This window comes from Prosopis cineraria, unplaced genomic scaffold (genome assembly GCF_029017545.1).
Source record: "Prosopis cineraria cultivar Desert tree isolate PC_DT_omini unplaced genomic scaffold, ASM2901754v1 PC3, whole genome shotgun sequence".
Classification (NCBI taxonomy): domain Eukaryota; kingdom Viridiplantae; phylum Streptophyta; class Magnoliopsida; order Fabales; family Fabaceae; genus Prosopis; species Prosopis cineraria.
Genome location: NW_026555334.1, coordinates 47,308,951 through 47,324,226, shown reverse-complemented (window position 1 = coordinate 47,324,226; position 15,276 = coordinate 47,308,951). Strand labels below are relative to the sequence as shown.

The following is a 15,276-nucleotide window of genomic DNA, read 5'->3' as shown; positions in this document are numbered from 1 at the left end:
TTAGACTTCAAGGGTTATCATAATTTGACTTGGCATTCTAATTTTGGTTCAAACAACTATTTCATACTATTCTATTTTTAAGTATAAGAGAAACTATCATATATATTTTTTTATTTTTTCACCACGAGCAAAACTACAAAATTTAAGAATTATTAATTCTATTTTTTTTAAATTGTCCCTCACAAATGACTAGTGTTATTAAATTAGATAGAAAAATTAAACATTATTTATAAGGGTATTTTTTTATTTTAGTCCAAACATTTCAATTTCAAAAGTAATTATTAATTTATTATGATTAATTAATTTTTTTAAATTATCTGGATTGGTTGAAATTCTTTTATATTAAAAAACGGAGGGAGTAAACACCAAGCAATGTTTTAATGTAGGAGAATTATGTCAAGTTTTTTCGTAGTATAATAAATAATCATCATCTTGTTATAGTTCGTAACATTAATAAAATTGGCTCTTTTCTGATTATAAAAATTTCATAACATTTTTTTTGTATTAATTGGATCATGCATTTTGTTTTCATTTGATGTTAACCCTGTGGTACGGCCTTTACGGAATCAGCGGCCAGTCAAAGTTGCAATGATATCTTAATCTTTCATTTCATGCTTAGCATTATCATTTTTTGACGTATTTATTATGAAAAGAACATCTAAGTCCACAAAACCCAAAGAAAACGTCGTTAAATAAAGCGTGCATGCATTGCAAGAAAAGGGAACCTCCCCCTCCCCCGTTCTCCCCCCCCCCACACAAAAAAACTACTTTAATTACTGATAGATGAAAAAATCATCCAATCATTCATCAAATAATAAAAAATATTATTTTTATTTTAAATTATAAGACACTTTTAAAAAAGTTTCTCCATCAAAATATAAAAGACTTTGAGTAAATTAATATTTCATTAAATACACTAATTCTAATATTATCCTTCCTCACTCTATATTTAATTTTCGTTTCTTTTCTTTTCAATATATTAAATGATGGATATTTTTAAAAGTTTATATTTTATTTTAGAAAGATAAAATTCTTAAGTATATTTAATGAGATTTATTGGTATGTAACATTTTATCTAAAAGTATCTTATAATTTAGAACAGGGGGAGTATAATGTAAGACTAAAATGCAAGTTTTTCTCTCAAAGTATTGCCTCTAATCCTATTTATAGGAGAAAGAAGTAAATTTTTTTTATCCTATTTATAAGTCATTTATAAATCACATTATTAAAAATTTTATCATAAATTTTTTCTTTTACCCTCTATTAAATGTTAGAAAGAAAAAGTAGGTTGTTAAAGTATATATTTCTTCAATTTCTATATATAAGAGAAAATAATTATATCACATAATTTAAGAAAATCAATTAATTATAGCAATTGTGTCTGAAAATAAAAAAATAAACTAAAATACCTTTGTATTTAATCAAAATAAGACTGCATTAATTGTTTCTTGTGATTGAAGTTATAAGTTTATGGTAATTTAGGAAAATTGTAACAAATACTAATTGATAGAAAAAAAAATAACAAATGATAATTTTTTTTATATATAAAAACGGAACAAGTATATTTAATATAGATAAAATAAAAAATTTATTAAATTTTTATACAGAAGTAATGTGTTTAAAGATTTTTTTTATTTTGATGAAATAATTATTTATAAATAAGATTAAAAGAATTTATTTAAAAAATTAATATTTGATATGATAAAAATAGATATTTTAAAAAATAGGACTGTTCTGGATTGGAGGTGGTCGGATGACAGATGGCATCTGTCAAACTTCTCATCCTCTTCGCATATACTGCAGAAGGTCCAAAGGCATGTAAATTGGCATTCAATCCCTCCCATTCAAGACGAGAAGCAGCCCGAATATATATTTTAAAATTTCAAATATTATATTTAATTAGACTCTCTAATAGGTTTTTCAACCGACGCGCTAACAAAGGTCGTGTAGGAGACTAATGATCAAATTATAAAATCAAAGAGTATGTTATACGACTTCATGCATGCATTGAACAGAGAGTTTTGCGTTATTTAGACCACTATTAAAGAAAAAAAGGGAAGAACAATCCACAGCATTAATTTAAGCACTCGTCAGGATTAGAGGATTTGGAGGAAATCGGGAAACCATTTACTCATTACTTGTGAGAGTGACTTCCGCTTTTCTCCCGTGCGTGATCATGCCTTTGACTGGGTTGATAATTTTGTCCCGGTGAAGACTTTGTTCATATTTTTTATCAATTAACATGCGTGGCCCTGCCACATATTGGGCTCTAATAAAAAAAAAAAAAAACAGAATGATTTTACAAGATAACAAGTCATCAGTCAATCAATATATATTATAAAAATAGAACGAATGAGTGTAATTATTTTATTGTTTGATTAATACTCATTGACGTAATATCATATTAATATATTATATTATTAAAATGAAATATTTTAATCCATTTTGTCAAAAAAAAGGAAACATTTAATGATTATTTTTTTTCTAAACAGTTTAAATACCTCTATGTATATTGTATTTAGCTTTAATAATTTGTTGATTGGACGAGTGAAAATCGATGAATAAGCCCCCCTATGGTTTATTTCTTAAAGACAGCCCCTGAAATTATGAAACATGCATTTACAAGCTAGCCCCCATAGATGATTAAAACGGTAAAACCGTAAAAACAAAAGGCGAACAATAGCCAGCAAAAGCAGGCAAACAAGTTACGGCGTGAGGGGTGCCACGTCACAACCTGTTCCCTATTTGGCAAACCCCAAATGTTCAAGTTATCTTTACTCTTTAGATTAATCTTTAATGTCATGGAACTATAGAGCTTTCGGTGCTTCGCTCTTGAATATGTTGCAAATTAGCATGTGACATTTTTTTGCCAGATCGCCACATTTAATGTCAAGATCCAACCTTGAGGGTAACTCTGAAAATATAATCAATAATAGGGACTAGCCTATAAATTAAATATCCGATTATTACAGGGATCATTTTTGAAAAATTAAAGTATATACGGGGATCAAATTACAAATAAGTAAAGCCACAGGGACCTGGTAATAAATTCTCCCATGCGTCAATTTGATCATATCGCCCCTTGCATGTGTGCCTCCCTCTAGAACCCCGCCAACAAATGCTTCAGCGCACACGCTATTAATTATTGACAATCTGCTCTCAGCATCATCACCATGCCCGAGTATTCAAAGTCCATTTCCATTAATGTTTTGACAAAGTGATGCCGCCGAGCCGAGCCGAGCCGAGTGAACGTGAACGAAGCACAGCATGGCATATCCTCAATCAAGTCGCTGCCATAAAGTAATCAAATGCTTTTCCCGATCAATTTGCATGATATAAAATGGAATCATTTTATTTGCTAAAGTGTGCTTTTTTCTTAAAAAAAATTCTTCTGTCTCGTTTTATTTGTCCTTTGTTCTCTTTCAATTTTTTCAAACAACCTCTTGATATTTAAAATTTAACAACAAACCCGTTAATTTTTATATTCATGTGAATAATTCTCGTGCTGTTAACTTATCAATTACCGAAATAGATGTACGTCAAGATGTTTATCTGTATTTATAAATCAAAATGTGAGGGAATTATTCATCCACAAATTAAAGTTTAACAGAGGACGCAGCTAATAGCTGATAGCATATAACGTTTTATTAGTAAAAAAAAAAAAGAAATAATTGATGACAGCGAGTTTACTTGCAAAGATAAAAATGTAAAAAAATATTACAAAATTTTAAGAACCAGGAGGGTTACTTGAGTATGATCCAGTTAAATTTTTTAAAATTATTTATATAACATATAATTAACAGTAATAATATATCACATCCGTTCAAAAATATAAGACATTTTTTAAAGAGTTGAATATTAAAAAATATAAGATATTTTTAATTTTTTGAGGTATCATCATTATTATTTTTAAAATATTAATAATTAATAAAAATAAATATAAAAAGATAAAATTAATTTAAAAATAAATAATTATTTTATTAAAATATAAAATTTAATTAATATTTTTAAATGGAGGGAGTGATAACCTTGAATAGCATTTAAATTTTTCAATCAATAGATTAAATGATTTATCGAGGGTGGCATTGGCATGACATAGGTCAAGCCGCCAGCTCAGCTATGAGCTTTTAGACGGGGGCGAGAGCTCCGTCTCTCTGTCTCTCTCCCTAATTGTCACGTTCCGTCTAGGGATGGGTGGGTGGGCTCTCTGGTCGTGTTTGTAATTTTGTATCCTCCTCCAAAATTTGCCTTCTCAGCAGTTATCAACTCTCTCCCCTTCTTTTTTTGTGAATTATTACGCCTTTTTTCCCCTTTTCTCTTCTTAATTAACGTCCGTCAAAGGTTTTCCTATGACTCGTTTTACGTGATAGTGTGTGTGTGTGTGTGTGTCCTTCTCTGTTTTGTTTCACTTTGCTCCGGCGTCACTACAGAAGCGGAGATCCGTAAGGATTAAACTGAAATCTGATCATATCATACTGGCGAAGAAAATTAGAAGATAGCGACCGGAATTGGAGAATGAATGGTGCCGCACACCTCGAACCAGATTACTCCGAATTTGTCGAAGTTGATCCCACCGGCAGATATGGCAGAGTATAACTCTCTACTCTCTCCCTCTTCCCCCCCTCCCTCCCCTCACCTGCTCTGATGATCTTTATTTGCTCTTCCTTTCAGTACAATGAAATTCTCGGCAAGGGGGCTTCAAAGACAGTGTATGAATTTTGACTTATCATATCTCTTCCTAGTTATCGCGACGCCTGTTCCTGTTTCCTTTTTTTTTTAATCTAAATTTTAAGATCTTTCGGTCTTTTTGTTGATGATTTTGTTGGCCGTCCCAGGTTTTCTCATAATTTGAGCTCATTCATGTTTTCCTTGGAGTCTGTAGAAATCGACAATTTGTGATCTTTCTGTTTTCTTCTGAACTGGTGCAGATATAGAGCATTCGATGAGTACCAAGGTATTGAAGTTGCCTGGAACCAAGTCAAGGTGTATGATTTCCTGCAAAGCCCCGAAGATCTTGAGAGGCTCTACTGTGAAATTCATCTACTGAAAACATTGAAGCACAAAAACATCATGAAATTTTATACGTCTTGGGTCGATACTGCTAATAGGAATATCAACTTCGTGACCGAGATGTTCACTTCTGGTACTCTCAGACAGTGAGTCTGTTCTGTGGAGCTCAAACTATTTGTTCCTTTTTCGTTACTTCTGTTGATCTTCTACTTTGAGATCTGTTTTGTTTCTTATTTTTGTAACTTATCCATTGTTATCGTCGCAAAGGTATAGGCTAAAGCACAGAAGAGTGAACATCAGAGCAGTAAAGCATTGGTGCAGACAGATCCTGAGAGGGCTTCTCTATCTCCATAGCCATGACCCACCTGTGATTCATAGAGATCTCAAATGTGATAATATTTTTGTTAATGGACACCAAGGCGAAGTGAAGATTGGTGATCTTGGTCTGGCAGCAATTCTACGGAAATCCCATGCTGCAAATTGTGTCGGTATGTTTATCTCATGTCACTATCATATTCGAAGATATCAAGAAGTTATTTTGTCATCTCCAATTCCAACGACAGCTAGTTGATGCCTTGTTTTGGAAATGATTTGGCAAGTTACGAAACAACATGAAACATTCTCCTGCAGTCAATGTTCTTTAGAAAATGGGAGGAGTGATTTGAACAAGGGTCAGTTGTTATGGCTTGTTACTTCAGAGTTTCATCTGCTACGGTTTTATATTTGCAGGAACGCCTGAGTTCATGGCCCCAGAAGTCTACGAAGAAGCATATAATGAATTAGTTGATATATACTCCTTTGGCATGTGCATACTTGAAATGATCACATTTGAATATCCTTATAGTGAATGTACTCATCCAGCACAAATCTACAAGAAAGTCATTTCTGTAAGATTGCTTTCTGTTTCTTTGTGTGCTTGTGTTTGTGTCTACATGAGATGGATTTTTCTGAGTAATTAGGTATGATTGACATTTTGTCTCCAGGGGAAAAAACCAGACGCTTTATATAAAGTCAAGGATCCGGAAGTGAGACAATTTGTTGAGAAATGCTTAGCAACTGTGTCGCTGAGGCTCTCAGCAAGAGAGCTTCTAGACGACCCTTTCCTCCAAATTGATGATTACGAATCATTATTAAGGCTAGCAGACAGTGGGGAATTTGATGACATGAGTCCTCTCATTCGACACCCACTCTATGATTTTCATCGAAGTTATAGTAACATGAGTAAGGAATACTCTAACGGATATGGCTATGATGTAGACTGGTTTCCTCATCCAACTGAGATTGAACCTGCTGGAATTGAACTCTTTCAATACAAGGATGATGAACCATCCGAAGATGTTGACATAAGCATCAAAGGCAAGAGAAAAGACGACGGGGGCATCTTTTTGAGACTAAGAATTGCAGATAAAGAAGGTTGGTTTATCACTATTTTATCATCAGTACCTTGTGCCCTTGACTCGTAAGTTCTGCTCTGAAATTGATCTCTTATCAGTCTGTGATTAATTTATATTGCAGGGCATATTCGAAATATTTATTTCCCATTTGACATAGAGACCGATACAGCCTTAAGTGTGGCAACTGAAATGGTTGCAGAACTTGACATGACTGATCACGATGTAACCAGAATAGCAGATATGATAGATGGGGAAATTGCTTCCTTGGTACCTGAATGGAGGCCAGGGCCAGGGATTGAGGAAACTCCCCGTTTTGCAAGTCAAAGTTTCTGCCACAACTGTGCATCTAATCATACTTCCAGTGGTTCCCTTACGGATTTTCTGTCACATAATTCAGGCACCAAGAACACGCAATTTCTTCAGTGCTGTAGGCATAAATGTGCTTTAATGCACGGACGGTTTGAGGAGATCGCATTTGAGTCTGATGAGTACGGCAATCATATTAGAGAGAATGCTGATGCGCCTAACGTATCAAGTCATTCAGGCTGCTTGCAGTATCGGGAGTTATGGAATCACCATGAAAGTCGTGAACTTAGTCCAGTGGAATCTGAAAGAAGCCACTCTGATGAACAAAATGAACCGTTAGATAAATCAGTATCAGCTGAAGGTGAGGGATATGATGCTTGGGATTACAAGTTCGCACCCAATGCAGGAAATTCCCAGAAGAACCTATCAGGAACGCATTATTTTACCCCAATTGGTTCGTTTTATTGTGACCTTGAGAAAGAATGTGAAAAAGACAGCCAGCAGGAGCTAAGATGGCTCCGAGCAAAGTACCAAATGGAGTTAAGGGAACTCAGGGATCGTCAGCTTGGGCTAACGGAAAAATCTCCGCATGACAGAAAGCAGAAATCAGAATGCGGAATATCATCACCTTTACAGACGGACACTCTTGAAAGAGGAAACAGTTTTAAACCCTTAGCTAATTGTGGTTCCAGCTGCCACTCTCACTTCAACAAGAGCTGCCCCAATTCGGACACCCAAAGGGCCCGAAATTGTGAGGCGATGGATTCCCCTGGAGGTGTCGTTACCGCAAAGAGTTTTTACACAGGCTCATTGGCTCCCCACTCTCTGCACAGGACTGTTTCCCTCCCAGTTGATGCGGTTGATATATAAACTCGTGAGGCACTCGATGATTCTTTTGTAGATTTCATATTACATTTATTGAGGCTTATGATTTTCAGATCAAACCCTTTTTCTTCGGTCTCCTCGGAATTTCAATATGCCAAGCTAGAGGACTCTCCTCCACACACAGCAATACAATGTGTTCTATATTTGTAAAAATTCGACTTCAGTGAATGGGGAATGATCTAGGAATTGAGGGCTTGTATGAATCAACCATTTTAAAGAGTTCGGGACTATTGGCAAATATAATTAGGAAAAAGCTTTTGTAGCAAAAATCTTCTATACTCTGCATCTTTTCTTCCGTTATTCTGCAGTGCAATTCAGGTCTTTTTATCAAATATACTTGCCAATAGGTCCTTAATCCCAATTTTTTCAAAAAGTTTCTGCACCCCAGCGTTTGCCAAATTGAAAGAATCAACAGCCTTGGTGGCAGGAAGTGTATAGCTGCAATAATTGAGCGTAGCAGTTTGGTCAAGATGTACGTCTACGGACTACGGTGGGAGGGGCCCAAATATTGCGCGTGACGATTCAGCCATTGAGATCGAGACTTTGACCCTCCTGGTACGAAGATGTCCTGAAAAATTAGCTCCAGAGCAGATCTCAAAAATTAATTCATATCTATACTTATACTAACAACTGAGCTCAGGAGTGTTTGGGCATTTTTCCTGTATTATTTACCCTTACTCCCTCCCTCTAGTTCACTTTATAAGATGGAGAGAAATTTTTTGTATCTTATTTATAAATTATGTTATTAATTTTTTATCAAAAATTTTCTCTTTTACCATTCATTAAAAGTTGAAGAGAGAAAATATTATTAAAATATGTATATTTAATGAGAATAAAATTAAAAATTTATTGAATTTTTAGATGAAATTAATAAACTTTAAAATTTTCTTAGTTTTAATGAATTATGTTAAAAGGTTGGCCAAAAAAACAATGAAATATGTTAAAAGTAATTTATAAAATAGAATTAAAAAAATATTAGTTAGCCTTTGAGTTGTACACACTAAATGTATTATACTTGTTAATACTCATACCAAGCTAACATGGTGAAGATCATTTTATACGGTGGTAGAGTTAGATGTCACAACTTGCGTTCACAAAAAGGAGAACCTACAAAGATGAATAGTTTTTGGAGACCTTTAAAGTAATGTAAAGAATTTCAAGACATTTAAGAAAAATTTAATATGTTTCAAAATGTTCTAGAATCATGTAAAATAATCTAAAAATATATAATTAAAAGGATCTAGAAGCATCTAGAAGATCTTAGAAATTTAAAAAATAATGTAGATATATCTAGAATATTATAAAATATTCTAACATGTTTTAGAATGTTGTACACATTTTGAAAAAAGTATTTAAAAATATTCTTATAAATATCTAGATATTTTTTATAGATATTTTTGTAGCATATTTCAGAGAATGAATATATACACCGTAGAATTAAATTAATCTTCACCATTTAGTAAGGAGGTAAAAACTTTCTGGAAGATGAGAAATCTATAAATAGCCAAGCACTCTTCATTTGTAACTGTTGAGCAAAGTAATAAAGATTCTAAGTTCTCTCATTTAAGCTGCTCTCTCTGTGTGTTTTAATTTTTTTAGCCTATTTGTCTACATTTTGAAAATTTGATTGATTTAATAAAAATTAAAAAGTTGATTAAGTTAAGACTGGTTTAAAAAAAAAAAAGTTTTAAAGCCGTGTGACAAAGTGGTATGGCTCTACCCCACACACTGACCCCGATCATGAATCAAAGGGTCGCGTTGGGAAGATGATCCGTTTATCAGGAAAAAAGAGAAGGGAAATAAAGCAAGAAATGAATCACTCTACGTGGCCTACGGAAAGAATAGTATTGCATTCATGAATGCATGCTTTTCTTGTTTCTGCTTGCTAGATCAGAAGAATTATTATTCATCAGACTGATCCACCTGGACCTGGTGACTTCATTTTGCCACATAATATAGAGGCAGTTTTCTTTTTAATTTATTTTATAAAAAAATCACTTATTTTTTTTAAAAAAATTTATTTTGTGAGTTTTATAATGTTTGTTTAATCTTTCAAAAATAATCATAATTTAAAAAAATTCTGATTATTTTAATAGATTATTTTGAGTAACTTCTTAAAGTAATCTAATACTGTAGATGAAAGAGGATATTTTAAAAAAGTAAGATATACAAAATTATTATAAAATTTTAAAATAACTAATTAATAATTATTATTTCTATTATAACCAAACATAAAATAATATATACCTTTTATAAAATATCTATAAAATAAATCTTTTCATAAAATCTCTAAATTATTTAAAAATTACATATTTTTTAATTTTAAACAAACAGACACTATATGTGACTTGTTTTAAAAAAAATCTTTTAGTTTGTGAATAATACAGCTTATCATAATTTTTTTGTTATATTTATACATTCATATATTGACGGAACTACAATCTATTTCAAGCTGCAGCGATTTGAAAATGTTACTAGATATAAATCTCTTCAGAGAATCCATCGGACATGTGTTGGCAGAATTCAACCTTCTATGATGACCAACCTTCCGCCCCCACCCCCCCCCCCAAAAAAAAAACTCTTTTTCCCTTTTTTTGGGTCAGATATGATGAACACCCCTTTGTTATAGAAATTATGTCAAAACCCATGGACCAAATAGCTGGTGAACTTGAGCTACCAACTCGCGACACATTCTAATCTTACACGAGAAGGCAGTGTCAATTAAAGTATTGATGTCATCATTTTTGTTCTATTATAGACCATCATCAACTATACAAATACAAGTGACCCACAAAATACAACCACACTTCTACTCGCTTCATGCTAGTACGAAAATAACCCATCACAAAGGCCGCAATAGTGGGTAATCTTCAAGGAGTTCTCGTTCTGAGAGAGTGTCATTTTCATTCTGTGGGGTCCACAAGACCTCAACTGCCTGCAATAAATATTAGCATGGAGTGACATGGCGTTAAGGATACATATTACTGATAACATCTGCAAAAGGATTGCCAGAAAAATATTGATCCTTACTAATAATTTGCTCGAAGAAATGGATCCCAGCTTTTGTAAGGCTTCCTTCAAATCTCCACTCCCATTGATGGTAGGAAGCTTATGTACTCCTTCAGCTGCTGCCAAGATTGTAATCTGATATTTTATAGAACAAGCAAGATCAGAAGAAAAGAATACGATCTCGCTCATCAATTCTCCTCTTTCTCTAATGAGTGACGGGAGGAAATTAAAAACAAAGTATGTCAATCTTCTTCATGTATATAATAAATTGTTTATCTCTTTCCATTTTTGCTAAAGACAACAAAATCCAGAGACCCTCCTGACATCTTAGTTAACTATCAATAAAGAGATGGTAAAAAAATAAATCTTTGAATATGAATTACAACCTAACATGTTCTTGGCATCTCAAGTTTGCTTAAGCAGCTGAAATTTAAACCATCAGGCTACGCATGCTGCAGGTTTCTGTGAAGGTGAACCCACTGCTCAATTGTTTTGACATCCTCCGCTCTGAAACTATATATTAAAACCTATGAGCAAGGACTTTCAATATGTTCAGATTAAATTACATCTAATCTTTATCCTTTTCCTCCTTTTCCTGTTGCTTCTTTTACTTCCTCCTTGTAGCAATGCTTGTTCGCACTTTTTGAAGCGCCTCAATGATTTCCACATTTGAAACTAACTCAGAGATCCATCGTCCTATAACACGTGTCTATCAGATAGGTAAAAATTTAAAATCTATCAAAAATCAACTAAGCCTAAGTTAAGCATGAAACCAACCGCAAGATACCAAACTATGTCCACGTCCTAATCTCTAAATATTGATGTCAAATGACAACAAAGACAAAACCAATAAACGCAACAAAACAACCATTTTGCATGCTGAAATACAGCAAGTTGAAACCCAGATCAAGAAAAGCTATTTAGAAAATCATATCAGGTCATACCACAATGTACTCATTGCTAAATCCATTTGCTCTTTGGCTTCTTGTGCTTTGCCTTTTTATGTTGTTCACATTGACAAGCGTCTCTTCATCAAATTTTCCACGCTCTTCAATGGAAAGTTGATTGAAGCGTTTCTCTCCATCCTCAACACTCCGCTTGAAGTCAACCTGCATGAAATGGTGTTAGGTAATACCATACACAGTCAACTTTCCTGATACTGAGTTCTGGTTAGTTCCACTGACACAGATGATAACTAATACTATTATGTTGCAGATATTTCTCAGATTGAAATGGGCTTTTATTTCTAACTTGTGCAATAAGAGGCAAGAAACCTACTCCCGGACCTTTGATAAAATAAGAAAACGGAGATGATGGCCTTGATGACCAGTGATATTAGAAAGAATAAAAGAAGCAACTAACAACCCTGTATTTACAGGGCTGTTAGAGGAGAGAGAGGAAAAGGAATCGAGTAGAATAGACGGTGTGTGTGGGTCCAGTGCGAGTGGTCAAGACATGTGCATTGTGTCGGAGAGTCTAGCCTCAGACATAGCTAGGATTGTGGACTGCCGAGCTGTTTTTCTTTCATTTTCCAAGCCTGTAGCCATATGCAAAGACTCACACTCGGGCAGACTCTTCTTTATAAAACAGTAATAAAAGGAATCTTCATATGCTCAGATTTCAAGATCCTATCCCTTCAATGAAGAGAGAAAAAACATCTGAACACTTGCACGTTTCATGATATCAGCCAGATCCACTAGATAGTAACAGCCTTATTGAACTTGAAAGTTCACTATCCGCTTTAATACTTCAACTAATAAAGAGAAGTTAACAATAAACACAAAATAAGTGTGTCACAAGATCTTCGGAATTAGCAAGAACAGCAGCACTATGGTTCAATGTCTTATAGAGTGTCAACAATCAATAAACAAAAAGAGCCATTGAAAGTACCATGGCATTTATCTGTATGAACTAATATGAGAAGATCGACAATGGTTTTTGGAGATAAAATTCACTTACGGATGAATATGCTGAGATGCAGTAATCAGGATGTCGAAGCAAAGCTAGTGTTGTCTCTGTAACAAAATGTCAAATACAAAAATAGTAAATAAAAATAGAAAATATATATAACCATGTGAATATGAAGTAAATCATTATCGTTTAAAAACCATACCTAAAACCACTTTTCACATCAACTTCTGTCATAAAATAGTTTGTTATTTCCATACAATACAATTAAATTTAAAACTTCATATATCATTTCAAGATAGTAATCGTGATTTGTGATAGAGCCTTTGACCTTGTATTCGTTTGAGTTTGATTGTTTTAAACGCTAGTTATTTGACTGATTTTATTCACATGAATCAAATTTAAATGACGCACCTCACATTTGTTTCAGGAATTGTTTACATTAAACAGAAGTTCAGGTTCTCAACAAGAACAGTGGACAAGATGTCCTCCAACAAAACTACTTCAAAAGGATAAAGGATTTGGCAACATCCATAAAAAATACCCCCTTCAGTCTTATTTATAAGCCACCTTTTAAAAATAATTTTTAATCCAAAATATAGGACATCTTGCAATAACTAAACAATTTTTTTTTTAATTTTATCCCTTTTGATTAGCATAAAGGTATTTAATGTAACTATATTATTATTTAGAACCAAAGACAAAAATAAAAATACATCTTACTTTTTTATAATATCTAGAAAAAAAAAAACTATCTTTTTTGAAGATGCATGAAAAGGTTGATAATGTCTTGTAATAAAGTCCGGAGGGAGTACAACCAAGAACATTAACATCACAAAGCATTGCTATTTACTTGAATACGCCGTCCATTCTTATCCAGTGATGTTTCACACATACAACCATACACAACATCATATTTATGTGCACAGGATCAATAAACCTTACGTGAATTCAATGTTATCCCGTGTCATAAACAATACAAAATAAAAAACTAAAAAATGTGAAGAATAATCCCCATGCTTTAGAAGGTTCACCTGTCAATACGTAGCTCAAACCTTCAGGAGATGATGTATCTGCAACTTCTGCAATCCTATTCAAATCCCTTTGAAGCGAGCGCCCCATCCCCAACAACCCAACCTTAAACATACAGCGATGTTTGAAACTCAGACAAACTTTATCATTGAAAATTGTAGCATCAACATTTAAATATTCAACACGATAATTACTGAACACGTTGGAATTTCAGTTTCTAAAGTCAGGTTAAACACCACCAGGTCACCTCCATTCGTCAGCCAGGGTCAGTTGGCAGGAACCAGAGCAAAATATCTTATGGCAGCAAAATGAACGACGACACTAAATTTTAAGCGCTAATATTTGTTTATAGGTAGTTTTAAAGAATTTTAAGTGCAAAAGTTCACCGCACCTGAAGCTTGAGCACACTAGTTTTCTCGGTGGCAGTAAGCACACTACCCTCAGACCGATCTGAAAGAAACCCAGAAACCAATATAAACGCCGCGAAACCCATCATGATGAGGAGGAAACTGGACCCAGCACCTACTCCAACACCCACTGCTGGCCCAACGTAGAACCCGCCCCCACCAAACCCAAAAGGAGAAGGCGCATAATACGGCACCGAATACGAAAAGCCCGGGCTGGATGACCTGGGTACCGAATAACTCCTCGAAGACGAGGAAGATGAAGAATGCGAAGAGAAGGACCTCCCACCCATTCGACCTCCAGATGCGGCTGTTGCCGAGTTGGGATCATACATCAATAAAAGCCCTAGCAAAACCGCAGTTATCGCCGGTTTCCTCAAGGCCTTTAGCGCATTCAATATTGTACTTGCGATGACCTCGAAGGTAGCTTTAGTGTAGTCTACGTCAAGGGACTCAGAACTCATTTGTACAGAGGGCTTTTGCGAGAATAAGCATTTGATACAGTTATGCGCGGCTGGAGCTTTCAGGCGCATAATGGAGGAAAATTTAGGCGGTTGAGCGAAAGAGCGATTGGCGTGAGGGAATCGACGAGGGAATAATTGTAGAGGGAAGTTTTGGTTCCATTTCAAGGGGTTAGCTTCAGGTAAGGAGATTGTGGCCATGGAGGGGGTGGGAGTGGTGGACATGTTGAAGTCAAGAAGAGAATGTTCTTAAAAATGACCATAATCCGATCCGATCAGCATCGTCAGCGTTCACCGATTACCAATTAGGAATGAGAAACAGCAAATAACACCACGCTCTGGATTTTGTGAAAATCTGGTAATCTTCGAAATAGGCCAGTCGTGTCCATGGATTGTCCCCGTGGCTTGCCAAGAATGTGGATCTCATTTCATCTCAGGATAATTATCAAGAGGCACGTGCTCCATCCCCTCGCACGTGTGTGTGAATATCTTTTTTTTTCTTTTTTGAATCCGAACTGTAAATCAATCAAGAACAAAAGCTACAAAAGAGTCCAAAGTACAACCAAAAAAAAATGAACAAAAGACCTAACAAAAAACCCTATCCTCTTTCACTATCTTCCAATGCCGAATGTGAGCAAGGATGATAATTAAAGAGGTAGAAATTACTCTGTAAAGAATAAGAAAGCCTAGCTCAGTAGTCAGCGTCGCTGTTAAGGTTCCTATAAGCATGGTTGAGAGTAATCTGACCTCCCCTACAAAAGTAAGCTCTAGCCTAATCAACAATATCCTTAAACAAGTAGTTCATATCACAACCACAAATGACAAGGTTGAGTGCTTCCAAGCTATTTGAGAAGATTGCCACTCTAC

General features: G+C 34.5%; 2 protein-coding genes across 2 annotated transcripts; one reads left to right on the top strand and one right to left on the bottom strand.

The window, feature by feature from the left end:
- Window positions 1-4,182: 4,182 nt before the first annotated feature.
- Window positions 4,183-7,798, top strand: LOC129306366 (probable serine/threonine-protein kinase WNK9). The gene is made up of 7 exons (XM_054946919.1): window positions 4,183-4,590; window positions 4,672-4,709; window positions 4,929-5,156; window positions 5,278-5,498; window positions 5,740-5,897; window positions 5,994-6,423; window positions 6,526-7,798. The coding sequence occupies exons 1-7, from the start codon at window positions 4,516-4,518 to the stop codon at window positions 7,578-7,580; spliced, it is 2,205 nt and encodes a 734-aa protein (XP_054802894.1). The 5' UTR covers window positions 4,183-4,515; the 3' UTR covers window positions 7,581-7,798.
- A 2,403-nt stretch (window positions 7,799-10,201) lies between these two features.
- Window positions 10,202-14,804, bottom strand: LOC129307189 (uncharacterized). The gene is made up of 6 exons (XM_054948074.1): window positions 13,936-14,804; window positions 13,547-13,649; window positions 12,564-12,619; window positions 11,549-11,713; window positions 10,626-10,739; window positions 10,202-10,530 (listed from the first exon to the last, which is right to left on the bottom strand). Exons 1-6 carry the CDS (start codon window positions 14,632-14,634, stop codon window positions 10,438-10,440), a joined length of 1,230 nt encoding a protein of 409 aa, XP_054804049.1. The 5' UTR covers window positions 14,635-14,804; the 3' UTR covers window positions 10,202-10,437.
- Window positions 14,805-15,276: the final 472 nt, after the last annotated feature.